The sequence below is a fragment of the Hordeum vulgare genome, chromosome 4H (genome assembly GCF_904849725.1).
Source record: "Hordeum vulgare subsp. vulgare chromosome 4H, MorexV3_pseudomolecules_assembly, whole genome shotgun sequence".
Lineage (NCBI taxonomy): Eukaryota > Viridiplantae > Streptophyta > Magnoliopsida > Poales > Poaceae > Hordeum > Hordeum vulgare.
Window position 1 is genome coordinate 17,410,432 of NC_058521.1, and position 22,489 is coordinate 17,432,920.

The 22,489-nt window shown below is 43.6% G+C and overlaps 2 protein-coding genes across 2 annotated transcripts; one reads left to right on the forward strand and one right to left on the reverse strand.

Annotated features, from left to right (window-relative positions):
* Window positions 1-8,161: 8,161 nt before the first annotated feature.
* Window positions 8,162-9,677, forward strand: LOC123447452 (DNA-directed RNA polymerase I subunit RPA12-like). The gene is made up of 5 exons (XM_045124056.1): window positions 8,162-8,369; window positions 8,505-8,545; window positions 9,016-9,099; window positions 9,195-9,251; window positions 9,335-9,677. The coding sequence occupies exons 1-5, from the start codon at window positions 8,252-8,254 to the stop codon at window positions 9,410-9,412; spliced, it is 378 nt and encodes a 125-aa protein (XP_044979991.1). The 5' UTR covers window positions 8,162-8,251; the 3' UTR covers window positions 9,413-9,677.
* Window positions 9,678-10,804: 1,127 nt separating this feature from the next.
* Window positions 10,805-21,935, reverse strand: LOC123447453 (probable serine/threonine protein kinase IREH1). Its single transcript, XM_045124057.1, has 18 exons — window positions 21,235-21,935; window positions 20,084-20,151; window positions 19,787-19,972; window positions 18,320-19,657; window positions 16,863-17,035; window positions 16,501-16,735; window positions 15,820-15,912; window positions 15,608-15,748; window positions 15,438-15,530; window positions 14,491-14,701; window positions 14,317-14,402; window positions 14,114-14,202; window positions 12,990-13,041; window positions 12,821-12,877; window positions 12,562-12,735; window positions 12,335-12,415; window positions 11,234-11,400; window positions 10,805-11,153 (listed from the first exon to the last, which is right to left on the reverse strand). The coding sequence occupies exons 1-17, from the start codon at window positions 21,812-21,814 to the stop codon at window positions 11,317-11,319; spliced, it is 3,741 nt and encodes a 1,246-aa protein (XP_044979992.1). The 5' UTR covers window positions 21,815-21,935; the 3' UTR covers window positions 10,805-11,153; window positions 11,234-11,316.
* Between the last annotated feature and the right edge of the window lie 554 nt (window positions 21,936-22,489).

The window sequence follows — 22,489 nt, forward strand, 5'->3', positions numbered from 1 at the left end:
TTGAGATGTTCGAGGAGTTGAAGTTTATCTTTCAGAAGAACGCCCGGATCGAGAGGTATGAGACCTCCGATAAATTCTATGCTTGCAAGATGGAGGAGAACTCGTCTGTCAGTGAACATGTGCTCAAAATGTCTGGGTACTCAAACCGTCTAGCTGAGCCGGGGATTGAACTCCCGCAAGAGGCTATCACTGACAGAATCCTTCAATCACTGCAACCAAGCTATAAAGGTTTTGTGTTGAACTACAACATGCAAGGGATGAACAAGTCTCCCGGCGAGTTGTTTGCGATGCTGAAAGTCGCAGAGTCTGAACTCCGTAAAGAGCATCAAGTGTTGATGGTGAATAAGACCACTAGTTTCAAGAGAAACGGCAAAGGCAAGAAGGGTAATTCAAAGAAGAGCGGCAAGCCTGTTGCCAATCCGACGAAGAAACCCAAAGCTGAACCTAAGCCTGAAACAGAGTGTTACTATTGCAAGGGTATGGGTCACTGGAAGCGCAATTGCCCCAAGTATCTGGCAGATAAGAAGGCGGCCAAAGAAAAATCAGGTATATTTGATATACATGTTATTGATGTGTACTTAACCGGCTCTCGTAGTAGTGCCTGGGTATTCGATACCGGTTCTGTTGCTCATATTTGCAATTCGAAACAGGAACTGCGGAATAGACGAAGGCTGGCGAAAGATGAAGTGACGATGCGCGTAGGAAATGGTTCCAAGGTTGATGCAATCGCCGTCGGCACAGTTTCACTTAAGTTACCATCAGGATTAGTTATGAACTTGAATCATTGTTATTTAGTGCATGCGTTGAGCATGAACATTATATCTGGATCTTGTTTATTGCGAGACGGTTACTCTTTTAAGTCAGAGAGTAATGGTTGTTCTATTTCTATGAGTAACATCTTTTATGGTCATGCACCCAATGTGAGGGGATTGTTCATATTGAATCTTGATAGCGATACACACATACATAACATTGAGACCAAAAGAGTTAGAGTTAACAACGATAGCGCCATATTTTTGTGGCACTGCCGCTTAGGTCATATTGGTGTAAAGCGCATGAAGAAACTCCATGCCGATGGACTTTTGGAGTCACTTGACTTTGATTCACTTGACACGTGCGAACCATGCCTCATGGGCAAGATGACTAAAACTCTGTTCTCCGGAACAATGGAGCGTGCAAGTGACTTGTTGGAAATCATACATACCGATGTGTGTGGTCCGATGAGCGTAGAGGCACGCGGCGGATATCGTCATTTTCTCACCTTCACTGACGATTTGAGTAGATATGGTTATGTCTACTTAATGAAGCACATGTCTGAAACATTTGAAAAGTTCAAGCAATTTCAGAGTGAAGTTGAAAATCATCGTAACAAGAAGATCAAGTTCCTACGGTCTGATCGTGGGGGTGAATATCTGAGTTTCGAGTTTGGTGCTCACTTAAGACAATGTGGAATTGTTTCACAGTTGACACCGCCTGGAACACCACAGCGTAATGGTGTGTCCGAACGTCGTAATCGTACTTTATTAGAGATGGTGCGATCTATGATGTCTCTTACCGATTTGCCGTTATCGTTTTGGGGTTATGCATTAGAAACAGCTGCATTCACTTTAAATAGGGCACCATCAAAATCCGTTGAGACGACACCATACGAACTGTGGTATGGCAAAAGGCCAAAGTTGTCGTTTCTTAAAGTTTGGGGATGTGATGCTTATGTCAAAAAGCTTCAGCCTGAAAAGCTGGAACCCAAAGCGGAAAAGTGTGTCTTCATAGGTTACCCAAAAGAGACAATTGGGTACACCTTCTATCTCAAATCCGAGGGCAAAGTGTTTGTTGCTAAAAACGGAGCTTTTCTCGAGAAGGAATTTCTCTCGAGAGAATTGAGTGGGAGGAAGATAGAACTTGACGAGGTTGTCGAACCTCTCATCCCTCTGGATGGTGGCGCAGGGCAAGGGGAAACCTCTGTCGTTGCGACGCCGGTTGAGGAGGAAGTTAATGATAATGATCATGAAACTCCGGTTCAAGTTTCTGTCGAACCACGCAGGTCGACGAGACCACGTGCTGCTCCAGAGTGGTACGGTAATCCCGTCTTATCAATCATGTTGTTGGACAACAATGAACCTGCAAATTATGAAGAAGCAATGGTGGGCCCAGATTCCAACAAATTGCTAGAAGCCATGAAGTCCGAGATAGGATCCATCTATGAGAACAAAGTGTGCACTTTGGAGGTACTACCTGAGGGCCGCAAGGCTATTCAGAACAAATGGATCTTTAAGAGGAAGACGGACGCTGACGGCAATGTGGGCGTTTATAAAGCTCTACTTGTGGCAAAGGGTTTTTCACAAGTTCAAGGAGTTGACTACGATGAGACATTCTCACCTGTAGCGATGCTTAAGTCCGTCAGAATCATGTTAGCAATAGCTGCATTTTTCGATTATGAAATCTGGCAGATGGATGTCAAAACGGCGTTCCTTAACGGTTTCCTTAAGGAAGAATTGTATATGATGCAACCCGAATGTTTTGTCGATCCTAAGAATGCTAACAAGGTGTGCAAGCTCCACGATCCATTTATGGACTGGTGCAAGCATCTCGGAGTTGGAACAAACGCTTTGATGAGGTGATCAAAGCTTTTGGGTTTATACAAGTGGTTGGAGAATCTTGTATTTACAAGAAAGTGAGTGGGAGCTCTGTGGCGTTTCTAATATTATATGTGGATGACATATTGCTGATTGGAAACAACATAGAGTTTTTGGACAGCATAAAGGATTACTTGAATAAAAGTTTCTCTATGAAGGACCTAGGAGAAGCTGCTTACATTCTAGGCATTAAGATCTATAGGGATAGATCAAAACGCCTGATAGGACTTTCACAAAGCACATACCTTGATAAAGTTTTGAAGAGGTTCAAAATGGAACAGTCCAAGAAAGGGTTCTTGCCAGTTTTACAAGGTACAAGATTGAGTAAGACTCAGTGCCCAGCAACTGATGAGGATAGAGAGCATATGTGTGCCGTCCCCTATGCTTCATCCATAGGTTCTATCATGTATGCAATGCTGTGCACTAGACCGGACGTTAGCCTGGCCATAAGTATGGCAGGTAGGTTCCAGAGTAATCCAGGAGTGGATCACTGGACGACGGTCAAGAATATCCTGAAGTACCTGAAAAGGACTAAGGAGATGTTTCTCGTGTATGGAGGTGACGAAGAGCTCGCCGTAAAAGGTTACGTCGATGCAAGCTTTGACACAGATCCAGATGACTCTAAGTCGCAAACCGGATACGTATTTATTCTTAATGGGGGTGCGGTAAGCTGGTGCAGTTCCAAGCAAAGCGTCGTAGCAGATTCTACATGTGAAGCGGGGTACATGGCTGCCTCGGAGGTGGCTAAGGAGGGTGTCTGGCTGAAGCAATTCATGACGGATCTTGGAGTGGTGCCAAGCGCACTGAATCCAATAACCTTGTTCTGTGACAACACGGGTGTCATTGCCTTAGCAAAGGAACCACGGTTTCACAAGAAGTCCAGACACATCAAACGACGCTTCAACCTCATCCGCGACTACGTCAAAGGGGAGGACGTAAATACATGCAAAGTGCACACGGATCTGAATGTAGCAGACCCGCTGACTAAACCTCTTCCACGGGCAAAGCATGATCAACACCAGAACTGTATGGGTGTTAGATTTATTACAATGTAATTCGCATGATGATGTGAGGGCTAGATTATTGACTCTAGTGCAAGTGGGAGACTGTTGGAATTATGCCCTAGAGGCAATAATAAATATAGTTATTATTAAAATTCTTGTATCAAGATAATCGTTTATTATCCATGCTATAATTGTATTGAATGAAGACTCATTTACATGTGTGGATACATAGACAAAACACTGTCCCTAGCAAGCCTCTAGTTGGCTAGTCAGTTGATCAAAGATAGTCAATGTCTTATGATTATGAACAAGGTGTTGTTGCTTGATAACTGGATCACGTCATTAGGAGAATCACGTGATGGACTAGACCCAAACTAATAGACGTAGCATGTTGATCGTGTCATTTTGTTGCTACTGTTTTTCTGTGTGTCAAGTATTTGTTCCTATGACCATGAGATCATATAACTCACTAACACCGGAGGAATACTTTGTGTGTATCAAACGTCGCAACGTAACTGGGTGACTATAAAGATGCTCTACAGGTATCTCCGAAGGTGTTCGTTGAGTTAGTATGGATCAAGACTGGGATTTGTCACTCCGTGTGACGGAGAGGTATCTCGGGGCCCACTCGGTAATACAACATCACACACAAGCCTTGCAAGCAATGTAACTTAGTGTAAGTTGCGGGATCTTGTATTACGAAACGAGTAAAGAGACTTGCCGGTAAACGAGATTGAAATAGGTATGCGGATACTGACGATCGAATCTCGGGCAAGTAACATACCAAAGGACAAAGGGAATGACATACGGGATTATATGAATCCTTGGCACTGAGGTTCAAACGATAAGATCTTCGTAGAATATGTAGGATCCAATATGGGCATCCAGGTCCCGCTATTGGATATTGACCGAGAAGTCTCTCGGGTCATGTCTACATAGTTCTCGAACCCGCAGGGTGTGCACACTTAAGGTTCGACGTTGTTTTATGCGTATTTGAGTTATATGGTTGGTTACCGAATGTTGTTCGGAGTCCCGGATGAGATCACGGACGTCACGAGGGTTTCCGGAATGGTCCGGAAACAAAGATTGATATATAGGATGACCTCATTTGATTGCCGGAAGGTTTTCGGAGTTACCGAGAATAACGAATGGGTTCCGGGAGTTCACCGTGGGGGGCAACCCACCCCGGGGAAGCCCATAGGCCTTGGGGGTGGCACACCAGCCCTTAGTGGGCTGGTGGGACAACCCAAGAAGGCCCTATGTGCCATAGGAAGAAAATCAAAGAGAAAAAAAAGAAAAAGGAGGAGGTGGGAAAGGAAAGAAGGACTCCACCCACCAAACCAAGTAGGACTCGGTTTAGGGGGGAGACCTTCCCCCCTTGGCTCGGCCGACCCCCTTGGGGCTCCTTGAGCCCCAAGGCAAGACTCCCCCTCTCCCACCTATATATACGGAGCTTTTAGGGCTGATTTGAGACGACTTTTCCACGGCAGCCCGACCACATACCTCCACGGTTTTTTCCTCTAGATCGCGTTTCTGCGGAGCTCGGGCGGAGCCCTGCTGAGACAAGATCATCACCAACCTCCGGAGCGCCGTCACGCTGCCGGAGAACTCTTCTACCTCTCCATCTCTCTTGCTGGATCAAGAAGGCCGAGATCATCGTCGAGCTGTACGTGTGCTGAACGCGGAGGTGTCGTCCGTTCGGCACTAGATCGTGGGACTGATCGCGGGACGGTTCGCGGGGCGGATCGAGGGACGTGAGGACGTTCCACTACATCAACCGCGTTCACTAACGCTTCTGCTGTACGGTCTACAAGGGTACGTAGATCACACATCCCCTCTCGTAGATGGACATCACCATGATAGGTCTTCGTGCGCATAGGAAATTTTTTTGTTTCCCATGCGACGTTCCCCTACAATTGTCATATATCTTGCTATCACTTAGTTGTTTATCTTGCTTAGCATAAGTTGTTGGTGCACATAGGTGAGCCTAGTTGTTGTAGGTTTTGTGCTTGACAAATCAAACGTTAGTTTTATTCCGCATTTGTTCAAGCCTAAACCGTACTTATTTTAAAGCGCCTATTCACCTCCCCCCTCTAGGCGACATCCACGTCCTTTCAATTGGGGAACAAATAAATTGCAGCAAGGTATTTTTGTATTTTTGGTTTAATAGATCTGAAAATAAAAGCAAAGGAAAAAGATCGCAAAGGCAAATATGATGAAAAGAGACCCGGTGGCCGTAGGTCTCACTAGTGGCTTCTCTCGAGAAAAATAGCAAATTGTGGGAAAACAATTATTGTTGGGAAATTGATAGAACTTCAAATAATCATGACGATATCCATGCAATGATCATTATATAGGCATCACGTCCAAGATTAGTAGACTGACTCCTTCCTCCATCTACTATTATTACTCCACACATCGACCACTATCCAGCGTGCATCTAGTGTATTAAGTTCATGGGAAAACGGAGTAATGCAATAAGAACGGTGACATGATGTAGACAAGATCTATTTATGTAGAAATAGACCCCATCTTGTTATCTTTAATAGCAACGATACATACGCGTCGTTTCCCTTTCTGTCACTGGGATCAAGCACTGTAATATCAAACCCATCACAAAGCACCTCTTCCCATTGCATGATAAATAGATCAATTTGGCCAAACAAAAACCAAATATCGGAGAAGAAATACGAGGCTATAACCAATCACGCATATAAGAGATCAAAGAAGACTCAAATAACTTTCATGGATAAAAACATAGATCTGATCATAAACTCAAAGTTCATCGAATCCCAACAAACACACCGCAAAAAGACTTACATCATATGGATCTCCAAGAGACCATTGTATTAATAATCAAGAGAGGGAGAGAGAGGAAGCCATCTAGCTACTAACTACGGACCCATAGGTCTACAAAGAACTACTCACACATCATCGGAGAGGCACCAATGGACATGATGAACCCCTCCGTGATGGTGTCTAGATTGGATCTAGTGTTTCTGGACTCTGTGGCGTCTGGAATTGATTTTTGTCCCCCTTTTTAGGGTTTTTGGAATATTGGGCTATTTATAGAGCAAAGAGGCGGTGCGGGAGGCCAACGAGGAGGGCACAACCCACCGGGGCGCGTGATACGTCTCCACCGTATCTATAATTTTTTATGGTTCCATGCTATTATCTTGTTAAACTTTGGATGTTTTGTATGCCTTTTATATGTTTTTGGGACTAACTTATTAACTCAGTGCCAAGTGCGAGTTCCTGTTTTTTCCGTGTTTTTGACCCTTTTCAGAGGAGAATATTAAACGGAGTCCAAACGGAATAAAACCTCCGAAAAGATTTTTTCCGGAACAGAAGATACGCATGGAGCGTGAGAACCAAGGCAGAGGCCACCAGGGGAGGCCACAAGCCCCCTAGGCGCGGCCAGGGGGCCGCGCCTAGCAGGCTTGTGGCCCCCCTGTGGCTCGTCTGCCCTACTTCTTCCGCCTATAAATCCTCGAAAAAACCAAAACCACGGGAGAGATCCACGAAAATACTTTTCCGCCGCCGCAAGCTTCTGTCTCCGCAAGATCCCATCTGCGGCACGTTCTGGTGCCCTGTCGGAGGGGGGATTCGGATACAGAGGGTTTCTTCATCAACACCATTGCCTCTCAATTTGGATCCAAATATTGATGTAATCCAGGTTTACCAATGTGGGTTTTGTGATTCCATCATAGGGTTCCAAGATCACCGCACTACCCCTGAAGTTACAGGGACCCTCATTCATCACTTGTTCGCAACCGCCAAGGAAAAGAATTACAAGGTATAGCGGTTATCTTACAGGGGACGAAATTTAACCTCATGCGCAAGATCCCAAGTTGCTCGCATATTCTTGAAGAACCAGTAGTGGCTATAGGGTTTATTGATATGAACCCTACAAACTGCCATCCATCTGGTTGCCTCGGGTGGTGCTTCCTTCTCATCAAAAATCACATCATCTAGGTCTTCTTCGCGAAGCCCTAGTTCTGCCATCAATTGCTCAACATCCGCTGCTGACGAAGAAGCGGACGAAGTCGCCTGATCGCTACCCGAAGCTGCCATCGTAAACCCTTTCCCAAATCTCTGAAAACGATCGGGCTTTGTTGAAAGTTGACCAAGAACTCCCCAATGCTTGAACTAGTGTTGATCAAGGTCGGGCAGGGATGCAAAATCCCCCATTATCAGCTCGAATCGAACCCGTAGTAAAGCTAATCGGGGGCGGGAAAGGAAGGACCTCGACGAGGCCACACAATCGCCTCGGAAGAAGTAAACCCTAGCGTGAGGGGAAAACGCACTCCTCTCGTATAGCTGTGTGGGACTAAAAAAAAGACCCAGCATCCGCGCGTGCCCTTGTCGGGCCTATTGGGCCGGGCGTTGGAGTTTTCCCCAGGGCAAGCAGAGACACACTTGTCCGCGTGGTGGTGACAGGTCCACATCATCCATCCTAATGGGCCGGGCTGCTGCAAATCTACGCTGAAACCCTAAGCGCGCAGCCGGCCGTTCCCCTGCTGATCTTCACCTCACCGCAGACAGAGGTCGGAAGTCTCTCTCGCTCTCCTCTCTCTGTGTCTCCCACACGGCGGCGCGGTGTGGCCGGCGGCGATGGCGTTCTGGCAGGCGCGCGACTTCCTGTTCTGCGGCGTGTGCGGCACCCTCCTCGACTTCAACTCCCACCGCTACGCCTCCTGCCCTCTCTGCGGCTTCAAGCGCAAGGCCAAAGGTCTCCTCCCCTCCCTTTCCCTTCCTTTCTCCACGCCCAACTTCACTCCTCTCCGCGGATCCCGAGTCACGGAGTTCTTGATCCCAAGCATCCTTGCGTCTGGCAATCCCGCGGCTAATGCCTTGTTCTCTGCAGATATCGAAGGGAAAGAAACTCGGTACGCGGTCACCGCAGAGGTACATCCATCTCTCTCTCTTTCTGTCAAAAATTCAAAATCAATGAATGGTTCCGGGGGAAGAACTAGGTGGGCGGAATGGCTTATGAACTCCGCCGATTAGATCGCAGTGTCGTGTTTCCTGAAGGAATGTGCTGGTCCTGCAAGCTACTGCTGGACTCGGGATTTTTTTTCCAGAGAAAATTGTTCAATCTCTTGGAAGAATGCATGAATTAGCTTCATGAATTAAACGGAACAGATTCCATGCATTAAGAATCGATGATTTTCTAGCTCGGCATGTGCAAGCCTACCCTAGAATTAGAACTTTTATAGTACTTTGATGACAATTTTGATCTTGGGGTCTCTAGTATAAGTCACCTGTTGATTTTGGATCCTGCTAGCTTGGCATGCACAGATTCTTTTACCGGGCAACGCAGGTTTCTAGTTCTGGAACACCGGCTTGATTTTGAATTGTATATGTCTTGTTGGCAGGATATTAGGAGAGAGCTAAAGATAAAACCGTTTGTGGTTCTTGAATCGGCGCCAAATTTGGACATTGTCGTGCAAAGATCCCTGGTAAGCTAAATTGTTATCTTTTTCCCCCTGGTTGTTACTTTTTGGATGGATGGATACCTTGAGCGTCTCACATATATCATGTTCTGCCCTTGTAGACAGAGCGAGCCTGTCCGAAATGCAACCATCATGAACTCGAATATTACACGAAGCAGGTTATTTGCTGACCTTAAGCTCTAGCTATGATTTTCTCTTTCTAGTTCTGAATCATGCCGACCTTCTTGACGTGCAATTGCAGCTTCGGTCAGCGGATGAGGGGCAGACCATCTTCTACGAGTGCCCAGAGTGCGGCCACGCGTTCAATGAGAACACCTAAGAAAGAGGATTCCTACTATCAGTGTATGGATATGCCAGAAGAAAAACTGCTCTTGCCATTGGTTGACAAATCGATGTTCAACGAAATTTCTCCTCCCATGGGTTGACCTTTGATGTTGCAGTGTTTTGGCGTGTATTCTGATCTTGAATGTCACCGGGGTTTTGTTGATGCTCGCTTTCTATCTAACGCCTTTTGACGGAACCTGGTTGTCTGATGTATTTGACTGAATGTGGCCATAGAAAGAGCAGGACGTCTTGTTTCTAAAGGTGATTGGACTGGTTGCTGCATTTTTGTAGCGCGTCGTGATTATTCAAAGTTATACACACCTGTTGACCGATTCATTATTTTGCGATAGTTAATACAGAGCGTATTGGTTTTCTCTCAAGTTGAGCTCTTGGATTGGGTTGTATGTCTTGTGTCTTGTGGTTTTCTCTCAGGTTGATATCTTAGGAGTGTATATGATATTTCATGTTCTGCCCTTATAGACAGAGCGTATTGGTTTTCGTCCTGGGCAATTCTTTTTATAAGGGCATGTACAATAATGATATCTTAAGAGTGTCACGCAGGATAAATGCTGATTTGAAGGAGAAAGAAATCATAAAAAAAAAAACTTGTCTTCTCTTATCTAAGAGATGACCTTTTAGCACAACGTGTCTATCATGTTTTATGAATAGCTTGGTTGTTGAAGATAAGGCTAAAAGATAAGACATATTTTTATCATTTCTAAATTACATGCAAACCTTAAGATAAGATTGACTTAGCAACCATTGTACATGAACTGATGAGGCAAAAGTTTTGCCTCGAAAAAAAAAAAGGTTGAGCTTCACTGTCTTTGACTGAGTTTAGAGAGAATTATCTATAGCTACAACACAAAATATAGCTCGTGATGAATGTATTGCTCTGGTATTCTATATGTTCGGTAATTTTTTCTATAAACAAGGGAAAGTTTACAAAGTCTGACTTTATACAAATATAATACGCACTATCATTTTAGGGCAGAGCAAGTAGATACTCCCGAGGCATGTGTCATGTCATGCAAAAAAATATACTTGGTACCAATCATTTTGAGCTAAATTTCAGGGCATGGTTCTGTTACAAAAACTTTAAATATTCTATGGAATTAAGCTAGATTATACAAATACCATTATAAAAGAATTATGCTTCATTTTACCAAATCCTCCCTCCGTCCCAAAATAAGTGACTCAACTTTGTACTAACTTTAGTACAAACTTAATATAAAGTTGAGTCACTTATTTTGGAACGGATAAAGTAACAAAGTCTATGTAGATCTTAATATTTGTCAGCATTTAAGTCAACGGATCTCAAGCTAATTAGTTGGGTAAAAATATGCTCTAGCCTCTAGATGCACCAGGCAATTAAGAAAACTGGTACTGACAACAAGAAATTTGGAGCATTGGCATTTGACCAGATTTATACCCAGTGAATGTTACGGCAACAGTTCTGAGTACAGGGAAACCTACTCCATCCCCAATGACCTGCCACAATTACGACAATTTCTGAGACCATCTACACTTTCAGGGTTTGTATTCTGATTACAGTAAACCTTGACCAATCTTTGGCCACCCAAGGCCGATGATGGGACCAAAAAAAAGAGAAAAAAAAACAGAGCTCCTAGGTGACTCATGCCAACTTATGGTCAAGGATGTTTCACCGACGATGACACCACATTTGTTTCCACCGCAAAACTGCACTCCCCTGGATGTCCATGCCTCACTTTCATCTGCAAAATTGATTGTAGCAATTAGATGGAACAGCATCGCATATGCGATGTTTAACTGCACATAAAACTGCTGCACTTACATGTACAAGATCCACACCACCCGAGCGCCTTGTAAACTGTTTTGGTTACTTCAAATAAAACAAACCTCGGTATAAACAGACAGCTACGATTCAGGTTTCATTGGAGGCTCGTCCTTCAATCCTTTCGTCAGCAGATCATAGTTGATGGATGCAAGTTGTGAAAGATTCTGCAGCAAGAAGAATTTAGAAGAATGATGTGCAGCAAATATGCACGAGACGGCTTCTTTTCTTTTTGCAGATGTGTATTTAAGGACTAGCATCATATTTGGAACCAGATCGCAATCACAATGACAGGTGAAAACTTTTATTTGCAGTGTCGGGTCATATATTATTAATAACTTTGGGATGGATTATGTGGCCAGAAGAATTTATAAGGGTGGTGTGCAGAATATAGACACAAAAGGACTGTGGATGTACATTTTAAGGACTGGCTTCGCATTTGAAACCAGACCACAGATGCAATTGACAGGTCAAAACTGTTATTTGCAGTGTTGGAACATTACTAATAACTTTGTGTAATCTAGGTCTCATTAGCCGAAGAAGACCCAGGCCAATCCACATGGCCTCTTTGAGCAACGTCAGAGACAGAGACATAGTAAATTGGTCCACGGGCATCACAGTAAGTCCTCTGATCTACTACAGGTGCTGCGACAACCTTTACCAAGTCCCAACGATTGTCAACTACGAGATCCGCTGGTCCGCTATATTTACCCTAGCCCACAAGAACAAATCTTTGGATATTTGTACTATGTGTATAATGTGTTACAGTCAAGCGATTATGTCACACTCAATGGGATGACTGAACTATTGCTTAACCAACTCGCCCACAGATGACCAACATTTATAGTAACTACAGCATTCAATACTTCTGTGAAATTGGTCCTTGATCTGTCGTTTTCTTGCAATTTGCGTACAAACTTGTAATGTTCAAAATTCACTCAAGAAAGAAACGTAAGGAACGTTTGATATAGTGGAAAGGGGAGGGCTAACACACAAACTTGGGGAACAGTTAATTCAAGATCATTCCAATTTATGTGTTGATAAACTTCAATCATCATTGGATTTGAACAAAAAATAAGACCTGTGAAGCTGTAGGTTTACCTTGAACGAGAAGTTGCTGAAAGAGTAATTGACATTTGGGCCAGATTCAAAGTCAGTGGGGCCACCTCCATGCTCATCCCCCTAATCAACACAATTTTGAAACATAAAGGTAGGTTAACAATCCACAATGAAAACACATTTTTTTTGTTTTGTTTTTTGGTCTCCTAAACTACTGAAATTGCTTAGTCATGTTCTTTTCAATCATCTGAGACAACAATTATCCATACCATGTCATCTTGGTGATTGCTCACGCAACTACTGCTGCCACTATGGCTTCCATTCTCACTGGAATCCTCAAACTCATAGGCTTCATATATGTTTTCATCTGATGGATTCCAAGAGTAACGGCTGGTGAAGTAGCTGGTATCAAATGCACTATCTGAGGAGGGAACGAAGGCAGCCTGCAAATGATTTTTCTGTTATCCCTGGTATGCCTGTACAATTGCAGTTTGTATCTTCAGAAAATAATCGTTAACCCTATCTCACCTTCTGCCTAGCAATGGTATCCCAGCTAACGTCCTTAAAGAAAGGATGTTGTTTAACCTAAAGGAAAGAGAATTAGTAACATCAATCAGGTATATATAGTAAAATATTTGAATAGAGTATCAATGAAACGAAGTTCCATGAAAGGAGATTTCTAGCACCATCGAAATACCTCAGAGGCACCATCTGATCCTAGACGTTGATGAGGGTCTTCTGTCAAAAATCTGGAGGAAGTTGTCGTAAGATCACTCTAGTCTTACTTAAACCATATCCACAACTAACTAGATCAAACATTTCGAATTTGAGCATGAAGCTGCTAAGCATTCTTGTAACTGAAATCTGCACCGTTGATGGCATGCCTATACTTAAAAGTTAAAATGTACAAAGATTCCAGATTATAATATTCCAGTGAGAGCACAGGTGACAAACATCGCATTATACGGAACATGCTACTACAGTACTACTATTACCCTATGCATAGAAACTGCAAAACTATAAACCCTGTTCTATGTCATTTCAAAGTAGAGAGCAAATGCCAAGCTATCTGGTGAACAAGTATAACTGTTTGCAAGGACATGAGTACGGAAGTACTTGTGTCTGGTTTGACTCTAAATCCCACCTGTGTAATACAATCAATAATATGAAATTCTAATTAATAAACTTGACCTGAAGCAACTTGTGCGGTGATCTAACAGTTGAAATAAGCAAGATCATATGTCCGTTCACCACCAACAGCGTATAAATGAATAATAATGGATTATACCTTTCAGGCTTCGATTGTTTTCTAGGTGAATCTCATGATAGACCCTCAGCCCCGGTGCTATATTTGGTTATTTACTAAAATCTCCTTTTGGGGGAGAAGGGTGGACTGCTAGTGTGTACTATGATTTAGAAGATACAGAGTATAATTAGTGGACATGTATGGTTAGGTTTCTTTTGTGTATTGCAGCAATAATCAAAATGAATGCAGCCCAAACATGCAATAATATTAGCCCTTTAACTCCCACGCAATGTTCAGGATATCGGTAACTGGTACCATATCGGTGGGGTTCTGAGTAGGGATAAATAGGCGAAATTTCCAGTTGATCGTCCGACAGATCAGTTAATCGGTTATTCGGTGACCAACCAAGTATTTGGAACAAGTGCTCCCAGGTCCCAACTCCCCAAAGTACACATGACAAAGCACAATACCTAAAGCCCTTAATTAACATTTGAACAAGAAGCAATAGCATGCTATCATGTAACGCTATAAATATTAGTAATTAAGTACTCGGATGGTTTGAAAAAAATTCTTACTTGTCAATTAGATCTCTCGCTTCGAAACTCATCTCTTCTGGGACATGTGGCCACGGTATTTTACGATTAAGAATATTGTCAAAAATTGTCTACAGAAACAAGTACAACAAGAATGTCAAGTTGCATCGACGCGTCCAGATAAGAGAAACCAACATTGAGTTCTAGAGACCAACATTTTATACAGAACATGCAAAGTATGGTACCTGAGGGTGCTCTGCATTAAATGGAGGTATTCCAACAAGTAACTCAAAAAGAATTACACCTACAGACCACCAATCTGCACTAGTACCTGTGAAGATAATGCACACAGCAAAAAAGTAAGTCAAGATCAGAAGAAAACATAGAATTTAAACAACAATTATGTTTTATCATTTTACCATGCCCTGTCCCCAAAAGGATTTCGGGTGCTAAATAATCAGGGGTTCCAACCGCAGAACGCTTTTGTCGCCGTGCACGGTGATCCATTTCCTCTAATTCATTCATCTGAGGTTCATCGTCTCCATACAATGAAGCCCCGCTAACAGCAGGGCCAGATAGATCATCTGTGCTATTGATCAGACCAACCTTGGACAACCCAAAATCTGTCAACTGAAGGCAATTAAGATTAATAAACAGCATAAATATTATGAAGAAATAGACATGGTATCCCAATAACGGAAATGGTATTTTTCCTGCCCGTAAAATGCTCAGAAAATAGGATATTGAGTATGGAAGTAGTGGTGAATGAAACAATTTCAGGCTACAAGAAATGGGAATTCAGAAACAAAATTGTGTCACAAATATGTTCTTTAATTATGAATGGCACCTCATAAATAAGCCAATGGATCTGCACTAAGTTTAAATTTGACAGTGCCTTATGTTTTTAGGAATGTTAAAAAGGAAAATTTGCCATCCTCGTGACAACATAATTTTCCATTAGAAACATTTGATTTGCCATGCTAAAAAATCTGACGTTCGGTTTGTAGCGAAATCCTATGTTTTTCTCCTAGGAAAACACTCATGGTTTTTTAATATTACCTAATACGCTTACACCAAGCTCAGAGCCTCTGAAATCCAGAAAAAAAAAACCAGAGATGATGGCATTGTAAAGTTTCTAATCACGCATCATGGACTTGAATATTGATTATACTCAATACCATGTAAGTTGGCTGGTTATTTTATCTCCTGTTACAAATTTACGTTTCTTCGATCAAAGTAAATACAACCAGTAACCAAACAGAAATAAGAACCACATTTGAAAAACAAGAATGTTATTCTACCGCTATCAAATGTGGAACATGCGATGATTCGGAGAGAAAGGTTAACAATCATCTGTGTGTGTTACCTTTACATGCCCATCATGAGCAATCAATAGGTTGTCAGGTTTTAGATCTCTATGAACAATCTGCATGGAGTGCAAATATTCCAAAGCTAGCACCTGCAGGATATTTTTTTTAATGAATTGGCAGGGAGAAAATGATAAGTATTCAGACACAAACTTGCAAACAAACTTACAACTTCTGCAAGATATACACGAGCAACATCTTCATCCAAGCACCCTAAATTTCTCAGTAAAGAATACAGGTCGCCTCCATTTAAGTACTCCATGACCAGATACAAATTTTCCCGAGAGGTAAACGAATAGAAGAAACGAACCTTCCAAAAGCATAACCATTTTAGAATCAAGTTATATCCTAGTTGATAGTCATAATTGTAAGTTCACTCACCACAAAAGGATTCCTGACCGTGATCAATATATCACGTTCAGCCAATATACTTTCGACGGCATTTTTTCGAATCATATCTGCCTTCCTAAGTACCTGCTTAAAGTAAAGCAATCCAGCACATGAGTATTGTAGAAGAGTATTCTTCGCCATGAAACAAATGAAAGCTGAACCAGAGCAAGTTCAAAATTTGTTGCTGTACTACTTCTACATGAACATAAACTGAGAAGCGGTTTAGTAGTAAAATCAGTCCCATGGTATTGATTTTTGTGGTGTGTCAGCATGCAATCAAGTCGTATCAAAAATCACAATACACGTACATTCTTATAGAAAGTGATCGTGTAATATGATCCTTTCAGAAACCTACTTTTACCTGCTAACAAACATGAATAGGCAACAATGGTATCCAGATTGAAATATGAGAACTAACACTAGCTATACTCGACCTTTTCTTTTTCTTGACTTAGCAAGCTGGGAAGCAAATACAAGTGGAAAATGAGTAAATACCCTACCTCTCAGATTTCCCATCCCTAAAAACTAAATCCCACAAGAAATTCGCTCTGTCAGGACACTCATGTAAGCCCGCAAATGTTTTTCAATCCAATTATTTGCTCCATGTCATTTTTGGTAAATCCACTAAAAAAATATATACTGACAGAGCACATGAGTATCTACAAAAAATACCTTTATAGCAAAGAGGTCTCCTGTGGTTCTTTTCTTGGCCAAGAAAACACGTCCAAATGCTCCGCGGCTGATAGGTTTTATGATTTCAAAGTCATCGATTGAAGTACGATCCTTGACTGGATGAACAGGACTTGCTCGTAAGCTACGAACAACATCATCTTCTTCGTCCATTATGGTACTCGACGAGTCAACCTTGTCCATATCAACTGAGTCACAAAGCTGCAGGTACTTCTCCCTGAAGGATATATGAGAATGAGAAGGCAGAATCAATTAAAGAGTGAAAAAGGGAAAATAATAATACTGTTATAATTCAGCAATAGTGAAGTTGCTGAAAGATTTGTATTTAACTCAGAGATCCTCACCGGTGGAGTTTTTCTATGCGTGTGCCAAATGTTTGCACTGTGAGGGCTTCATGCTTCCTACGATTGACAATTTCTTGCAGATCTTCTATGCAAGTAACCAATTGGGATAAAGCACTTTCTTCATCCAGAGGAGTATTTGCAATACATCGTGCAATATCAGCAAGTTCAACAATCTGCACAGATTGAATGGAACTATTTTAGCAACTTGAAACTTGATAGACGAAGCCGACAAAATTTCAAAAATATGAAATGGTTAGCACTTGTTACATTGAAATATATAATTACATCGATACCAAAGATGCACAATTAGGAGGAACTATCCACATGTCATCCTCAAGTTATGGAGGCGTTTGGTTGGGCCACGGGTAACATAAATGGTAACGTAATGAGGATACACGGTGTTGCAGCTGTAACGAGGCGATTGCTCGTTTTGTTTGGTTACCTCCGGTAACGGTAACACAGGAAAGGCAATCAATCAACAGAGATGAGAAAAGGCACTGCAATTAGGGTGGCGCTGCATGATTCTCCCTGCTGGACAGGGAGTTCGCTGGTTGCCGTTCTTTGACGCCTAAGAGATGAGAGGAGGTCGAACGATTGGAAGAGAGATTAGCGGCTGCAGCGGTGCCAATGACGGCGGAGGCACATGCAGCGACGAGATCTGGTGATGGCCGGCCACTGGCATGGATGCTGCTCGACGGATGAGTTGTGTCGAGGTCGGCATCTCTACAAAAGAGATGTCAAGCGAGAAGAAAGATCGGGACAGGACCGTTTAATGGCCATGGGTGGGCATAATCGGCTTTGTGCAGCGCTGTAATCCGATTCCACGGTATTTAATTCCACCATAATTCAACCAAACATTTATAACGAGTTTGGATGATGATGCAATCAGATGCCGGGCCAAAAACGGTGAAACAAACACGTCATATATGGTACTTTCTGATTACGTAACTTTATGCTGGTACTAAGCTAATTAATTCTGCAATGTAAGTCATTTCCTAACAGCAAAAAAGCGCTAATGGGGATACAAGAATGATTTCACCTACTATCATGAAAATCTATGAATCCTTTTATGTCGTATATATGTTATTTATTTTGAGCAGTTAACATTCAGAAGTTGCACAAACGCATTAATTTGTTATAATGCGTAAACAAGAGAATAAACAACAAGCATCAGTACTCTGTATATATTACTCCCTCCGATCCAAAATAAGTATTGCAGTTTTGAACTAAGGTTAGTTCAACCATAGTTCAAAATTGCGACACTTATTATGGATTCGAGGGAGTATCACGGCTACTAGCTTTGCACATCAAACTCATATAAACAAAGATAGGAGTACTAGCTACTTCTTCCAGAGTCTGGGTAATTTCGCAGCTACCAACTTTCTAGCAGAATGATCTGTTACTAATGCAAAAACATAGATATACATATAATAACTTAAATTGTATGCATGGCTTACCTGTGGAAGATCATTACTCTCATTAATCGCACTTCTACCAGCTAAAAGCATGTCTATATGATTTGATCTTGGAGTCGTTAGTGGAGATCGAGGAGTCATACTTCCTGCCGATGATGTAGCCATTCCATGATCAGATTTCGGCCCAAAGCGAGTCTTACATGTCATTGAAGGAAGATTTTTTATGTCATCCAACGAAATAGTGTTATCAGCCTCTTGGAGATAGTCGAGCATATCAGCAGAACCTCTTCTAGACCAATCAGACAGTTTTGGAGAGGGGCCATCAGATTCTTCATTGATGCTTGGATTTGAAACTTTTGCAGCATCTGGACTGCTGACAGAATTGACAAGGTCTCTCTGTGTATAAGATTCGACCAACTTTTCAAGTGTTTCTGCAACTCTTACTAAACGTTCATCAACACTTACACCTTTTTGGTCACACCTGTCAGCGATTGCACAGACTGCTGAATGATTTTCTACGTAATTTGTAGGGATATATTCTTCACATATGCGACACATTATTGAACCCTCTTCAGAAATATTTGGCTGGTCAGACCAGTGTCCCCATGAAGTTTTGTGTTGATGCTTGGGAGGAAGCGGTTGCTGTGATACAGATTCTACTGGACTGGTTAATTCAACGCCACTAGGAATCGTAGCGAGTATATCTATTTTCTTAGTAGGTGATTCCTCTTTAATAGGGGTAGGTTCTTTGGGGGGCTTCGGAACAGGTGATGGAAAAGGTTTCCACGAAGAAATCCGTTCTCTGGGTGGAGATTCAACCTCTTTCTTGATATCGGTGTCAAGGGGCAAAAGAATCTTAACAGGCTTTATCTCCTGGCTTCTTCTCCATTTCAGATTATGCTGCTCTTGACTGTACGATTTTCTTGCATCGCTTTTGCTGCTTCTGCTTGTTGTAGCATGTGGACCTGATTGAGTTAAGATCTTGTTATCAGCAGATTGTATAATCTTATCTCGCTGATCCATAACAATTTCATCCTCAGCAAATCCACTCTCCTTGTGAAACTGGAGCAGCCTTGTACATCTTGTAAGGATAAAGAGCATCCGAGTGTAAAGCTTCTTCAGCACACCCATCGGGAGCTCCTGACGTTGATCATCCAAATCTTGCACTATACCTTCACATTGTAGCCAAAGTTCCCCGGGTGTCATTACAGAGCAGCTGCGTGCAAGTATTAACAAATCCTCCAAAGTTTCTTTCCACTCAGGATGAGAGTCTGCGTACTTCTCCATTACACTAACCAAGTCTCCCGCAAAAACTGCCAAATCTGTATTTACCTCTTCCTTTGCCTTCTCAAATCTCACCTGAATAACTTTTAACACCTCCTGCGTAGATAACAAATGACAAGATAATAGTTATTGGGTAGTAAAAGAATCAGGCAAAAATAAAATAGAAGTGTGAAACGCGGATACAGCATCGATCATCATCTCACCCAGAACAATAATTGAGATTACCTTCAAGTTGTATACGCCTCGAGGTTTCAAGAATGGGAATGGTCGGACCCCTTTGGAGTTCAACTCATGTGAAAAACTTTTTATATCTGAAGGGTTTCTCTTCCTTGGTGCACTAGTAGCCTGCATAATGGCCTTGAAGCGTGGAGACTCGGATTCCTTTGGCGTTTCACAGGCGTCATATGCAGACTGTCAATTAAGATGTAGTTGCAGAGATGTAAGAAGAAAAAAAGGAAAGATAGACAACTCATGGTTTACTTGTAAGTAAGGTGTGGAAAGCATATATAAATACATCATTACCACGGTCGCTGGTATTTGGGGTGGAGTCCTCAAATCTCCCGAATGGTTCCGAAAAGAATTAGATTTAGCTGTGTATAAGATAGATTAGATGCCCACGTATCAGATATGATTGTTAAGACAAAAGGAAACCAGAGCAAAGGACCAGGCCAAATGTAAACATCTATTAGAAGAACAAAGAGAACAAGCCCCACAAAAAAAAAGCCGCCAGAACACACAAACATGGTATCGAGTTATAGAAGGCACACTTGGTTTTAATTTGCATAGAGAGATCCAACAGTTGTTAGGTATTGCCCTATAAGTATACAAATGTAGTAAAGTACTACTCCGTCTCATAACGTAAGACGTTTTTACAAGCTAAACTAGCTTGCAAAAACGTCTTACATTATGGGACGGAGGGAGTACAATGTACTGCATTCAAACCTACACGTAATGTTCATATGAGATTCGTACAATCAATCAAACCATGCACTATAGGATTGTAATCAGACAGCTAAAGCAATAAAATATGCATCTCTATAGTATCATTCAGTATGCTGCATGCTCCAAACACTTTAATATTATGAACTAATGAAGCACAAGTGAATTGACGAATACGGCTGTGTACCCATCGACAAGTGTCAAGGAAGTGATACTGAGTGCCGCCTACCACGTGTCAGAAAAAGACTTATCATACAATGAATTGTTTATATAGAACTAAAAGGGGAGATGACAGATGAATGCACTTGTATTTGGTTAGAGCCGCCTTATGCTCAAGCACTAGAACAGGTAAGCAATAACGAACATTCTCTTGCCGTTTCGATTTGGCAACGATTAGAAAATTCATTTTGTCAGCACCAGCTATCTGGATACGACATGCGTCGAGATGGATTACGCACTCGCGTCACCCGACAACTCAACACGTCTAATAAGGTGAGACTACAGATTCTCTGCTGTCTTATCGGAAACCGTCAACTTAGTAAGTAATTGAGGAGCATGAATAGCTAGAGCCTACACTCCCATTCGCGGCGGCATATATGAGAGCTCACCACCACTAGTACTGAGCTCTAAGCCCTAGCTTCCACCAATGAGTAGCCAGCTTATACAGGGCCATGCAGCAAAGCCATGAACAAAACTTCCAAACAGGGTAGCACACACAGCAGGATCAGCACTACCTTTTGCAGCGCTCTTCCCTTCCGGTTCCACGGCCGCGCCGCGCACGGGTTGCACGGGCTGCACGGGCTGCTCGGCCGCCTTCCCCTTGCCCCGGTTACTACTAGCACTGGCAGCGCTGGCGGAATCGGCCCAGGAGCTGACGGGCTTCTTCCCGGAGGTCCCGACCTGGGAGTGGCCGCGCGCGAGGTTGCTGCTCCCGAGCGCGGCGGCCATCCGCTGGCCCTCGTGCGGCAGCGGGCCGGATCTCGTCTTGATCTTGTTGAGGCCGAGCGAGGAGGCGAGGATCGGCGAGAGCGCGGCGGCGGGGGCGGCGTCCCTGAGGTGGTGCTTCCGGGCGTCGGGGCTGGGGGAGGCCTTGGGGGAGGGGGCGGCGACGGCGGGGGAGCCGAAGAGCTTGTCGCGCTTCTTGGGGGTCTCGGATTTGGGCTTCTTCTTGTCGGATCTGGAGGAGGCGGAGGAGGAGGCCGGCGAGGCCGCCCCCGGGGCCGAGGTGGGCGTGCGCGGGCTGTTGCTGCCGTCCGGGCTGGACGAGTCGGACGACTTGTGCCGCGACGAGAAGAAGCGGCCCTTGAACACCATCGCCGCCTCGCCTCGCCTCGCCGGCGGGGATGGGACTTCCGTCGAACAGGTGAGGTGGGGGGTGGGGGCGGGGCGGCGCACAGTGAGCGGAGCGAGGGGGGGAGAGCGTGCTGGTGGGGACAGTGCGGAGGAAATGTAGGGAGGGAGCGGGGCGTGTGGGTCGCGTCCCCCCCTCCCCGTCCGCGCCGGCTCTCGCGTGCGTGCGTGACTCACCCCGGCAACCGCGACCGGCGTTTGACTGGCAGTGGAAGGATACCGGTGAATTGCTGTGGTGGTGGGCCGTCGCAGCGGGTCGGGTGGGTAGGGCCGGGCTTGAGGGGGAGGGAAGACCGGGACGGCTCGGGTGGGTAGGGCAGGGCTCGGGCTCATTTCGGCATCGAGATGCTGCGGGTGCGTCAGTGGAGTGGTCTGCCCGCGCTGGCTGCTGGGGCCCCCCGGTCTGGCAGGGTCAAAGATTCCGGGTCCGAGATGGATCCAGATTAAAAAAAATGACAAAATCATAATTTCGTGTTACTCCGAAGGATTGTAGCGGCGGCAGATGGCGTGGTTAAGCGATGATTACTGGCGAAGATCACAATCACACCAACTAATGGATCCACGCGTGCCCGTCTGACATCCTACACGTTAATCATCTTTTAGATAAGTTTTTCTCTGTTGAGTATCGCGATTGTATTG

Excerpts from the sequence above, each read along its gene's own strand:
- LOC123447452 (XM_045124056.1), top strand. The coding sequence starts at position 8,252 with ATGGCGTTCTGGCAGGCGCGCGACTTCCTGTTCTGCGGCGTGTGCGGC. Across the intron at positions 8,546-9,015 it reads GGTACGCGGTCACCGCAGAG|GATATTAGGAGAGAGCTAAA; the intron begins GTACATCCATCT and ends TCTTGTTGGCAG. Across the intron at positions 9,252-9,334 it reads TCGAATATTACACGAAGCAG|CTTCGGTCAGCGGATGAGGG; the intron begins GTTATTTGCTGA and ends GTGCAATTGCAG.
- LOC123447453 (XM_045124057.1), bottom strand. The coding sequence starts at position 21,814 with ATGGTGTTCAAGGGCCGCTTCTTCTCGTCGCGGCACAAGTCGTCCGAC. Across the intron at positions 14,702-15,437 it reads CTCATGATGGGCATGTAAAG|TTGACAGATTTTGGGTTGTC; the intron begins GTAACACACACA and ends AATTGCCTTCAG. Across the intron at positions 14,403-14,490 it reads CCTTTTGGGGACAGGGCATG|GTACTAGTGCAGATTGGTGG; the intron begins GTAAAATGATAA and ends TTATCTTCACAG.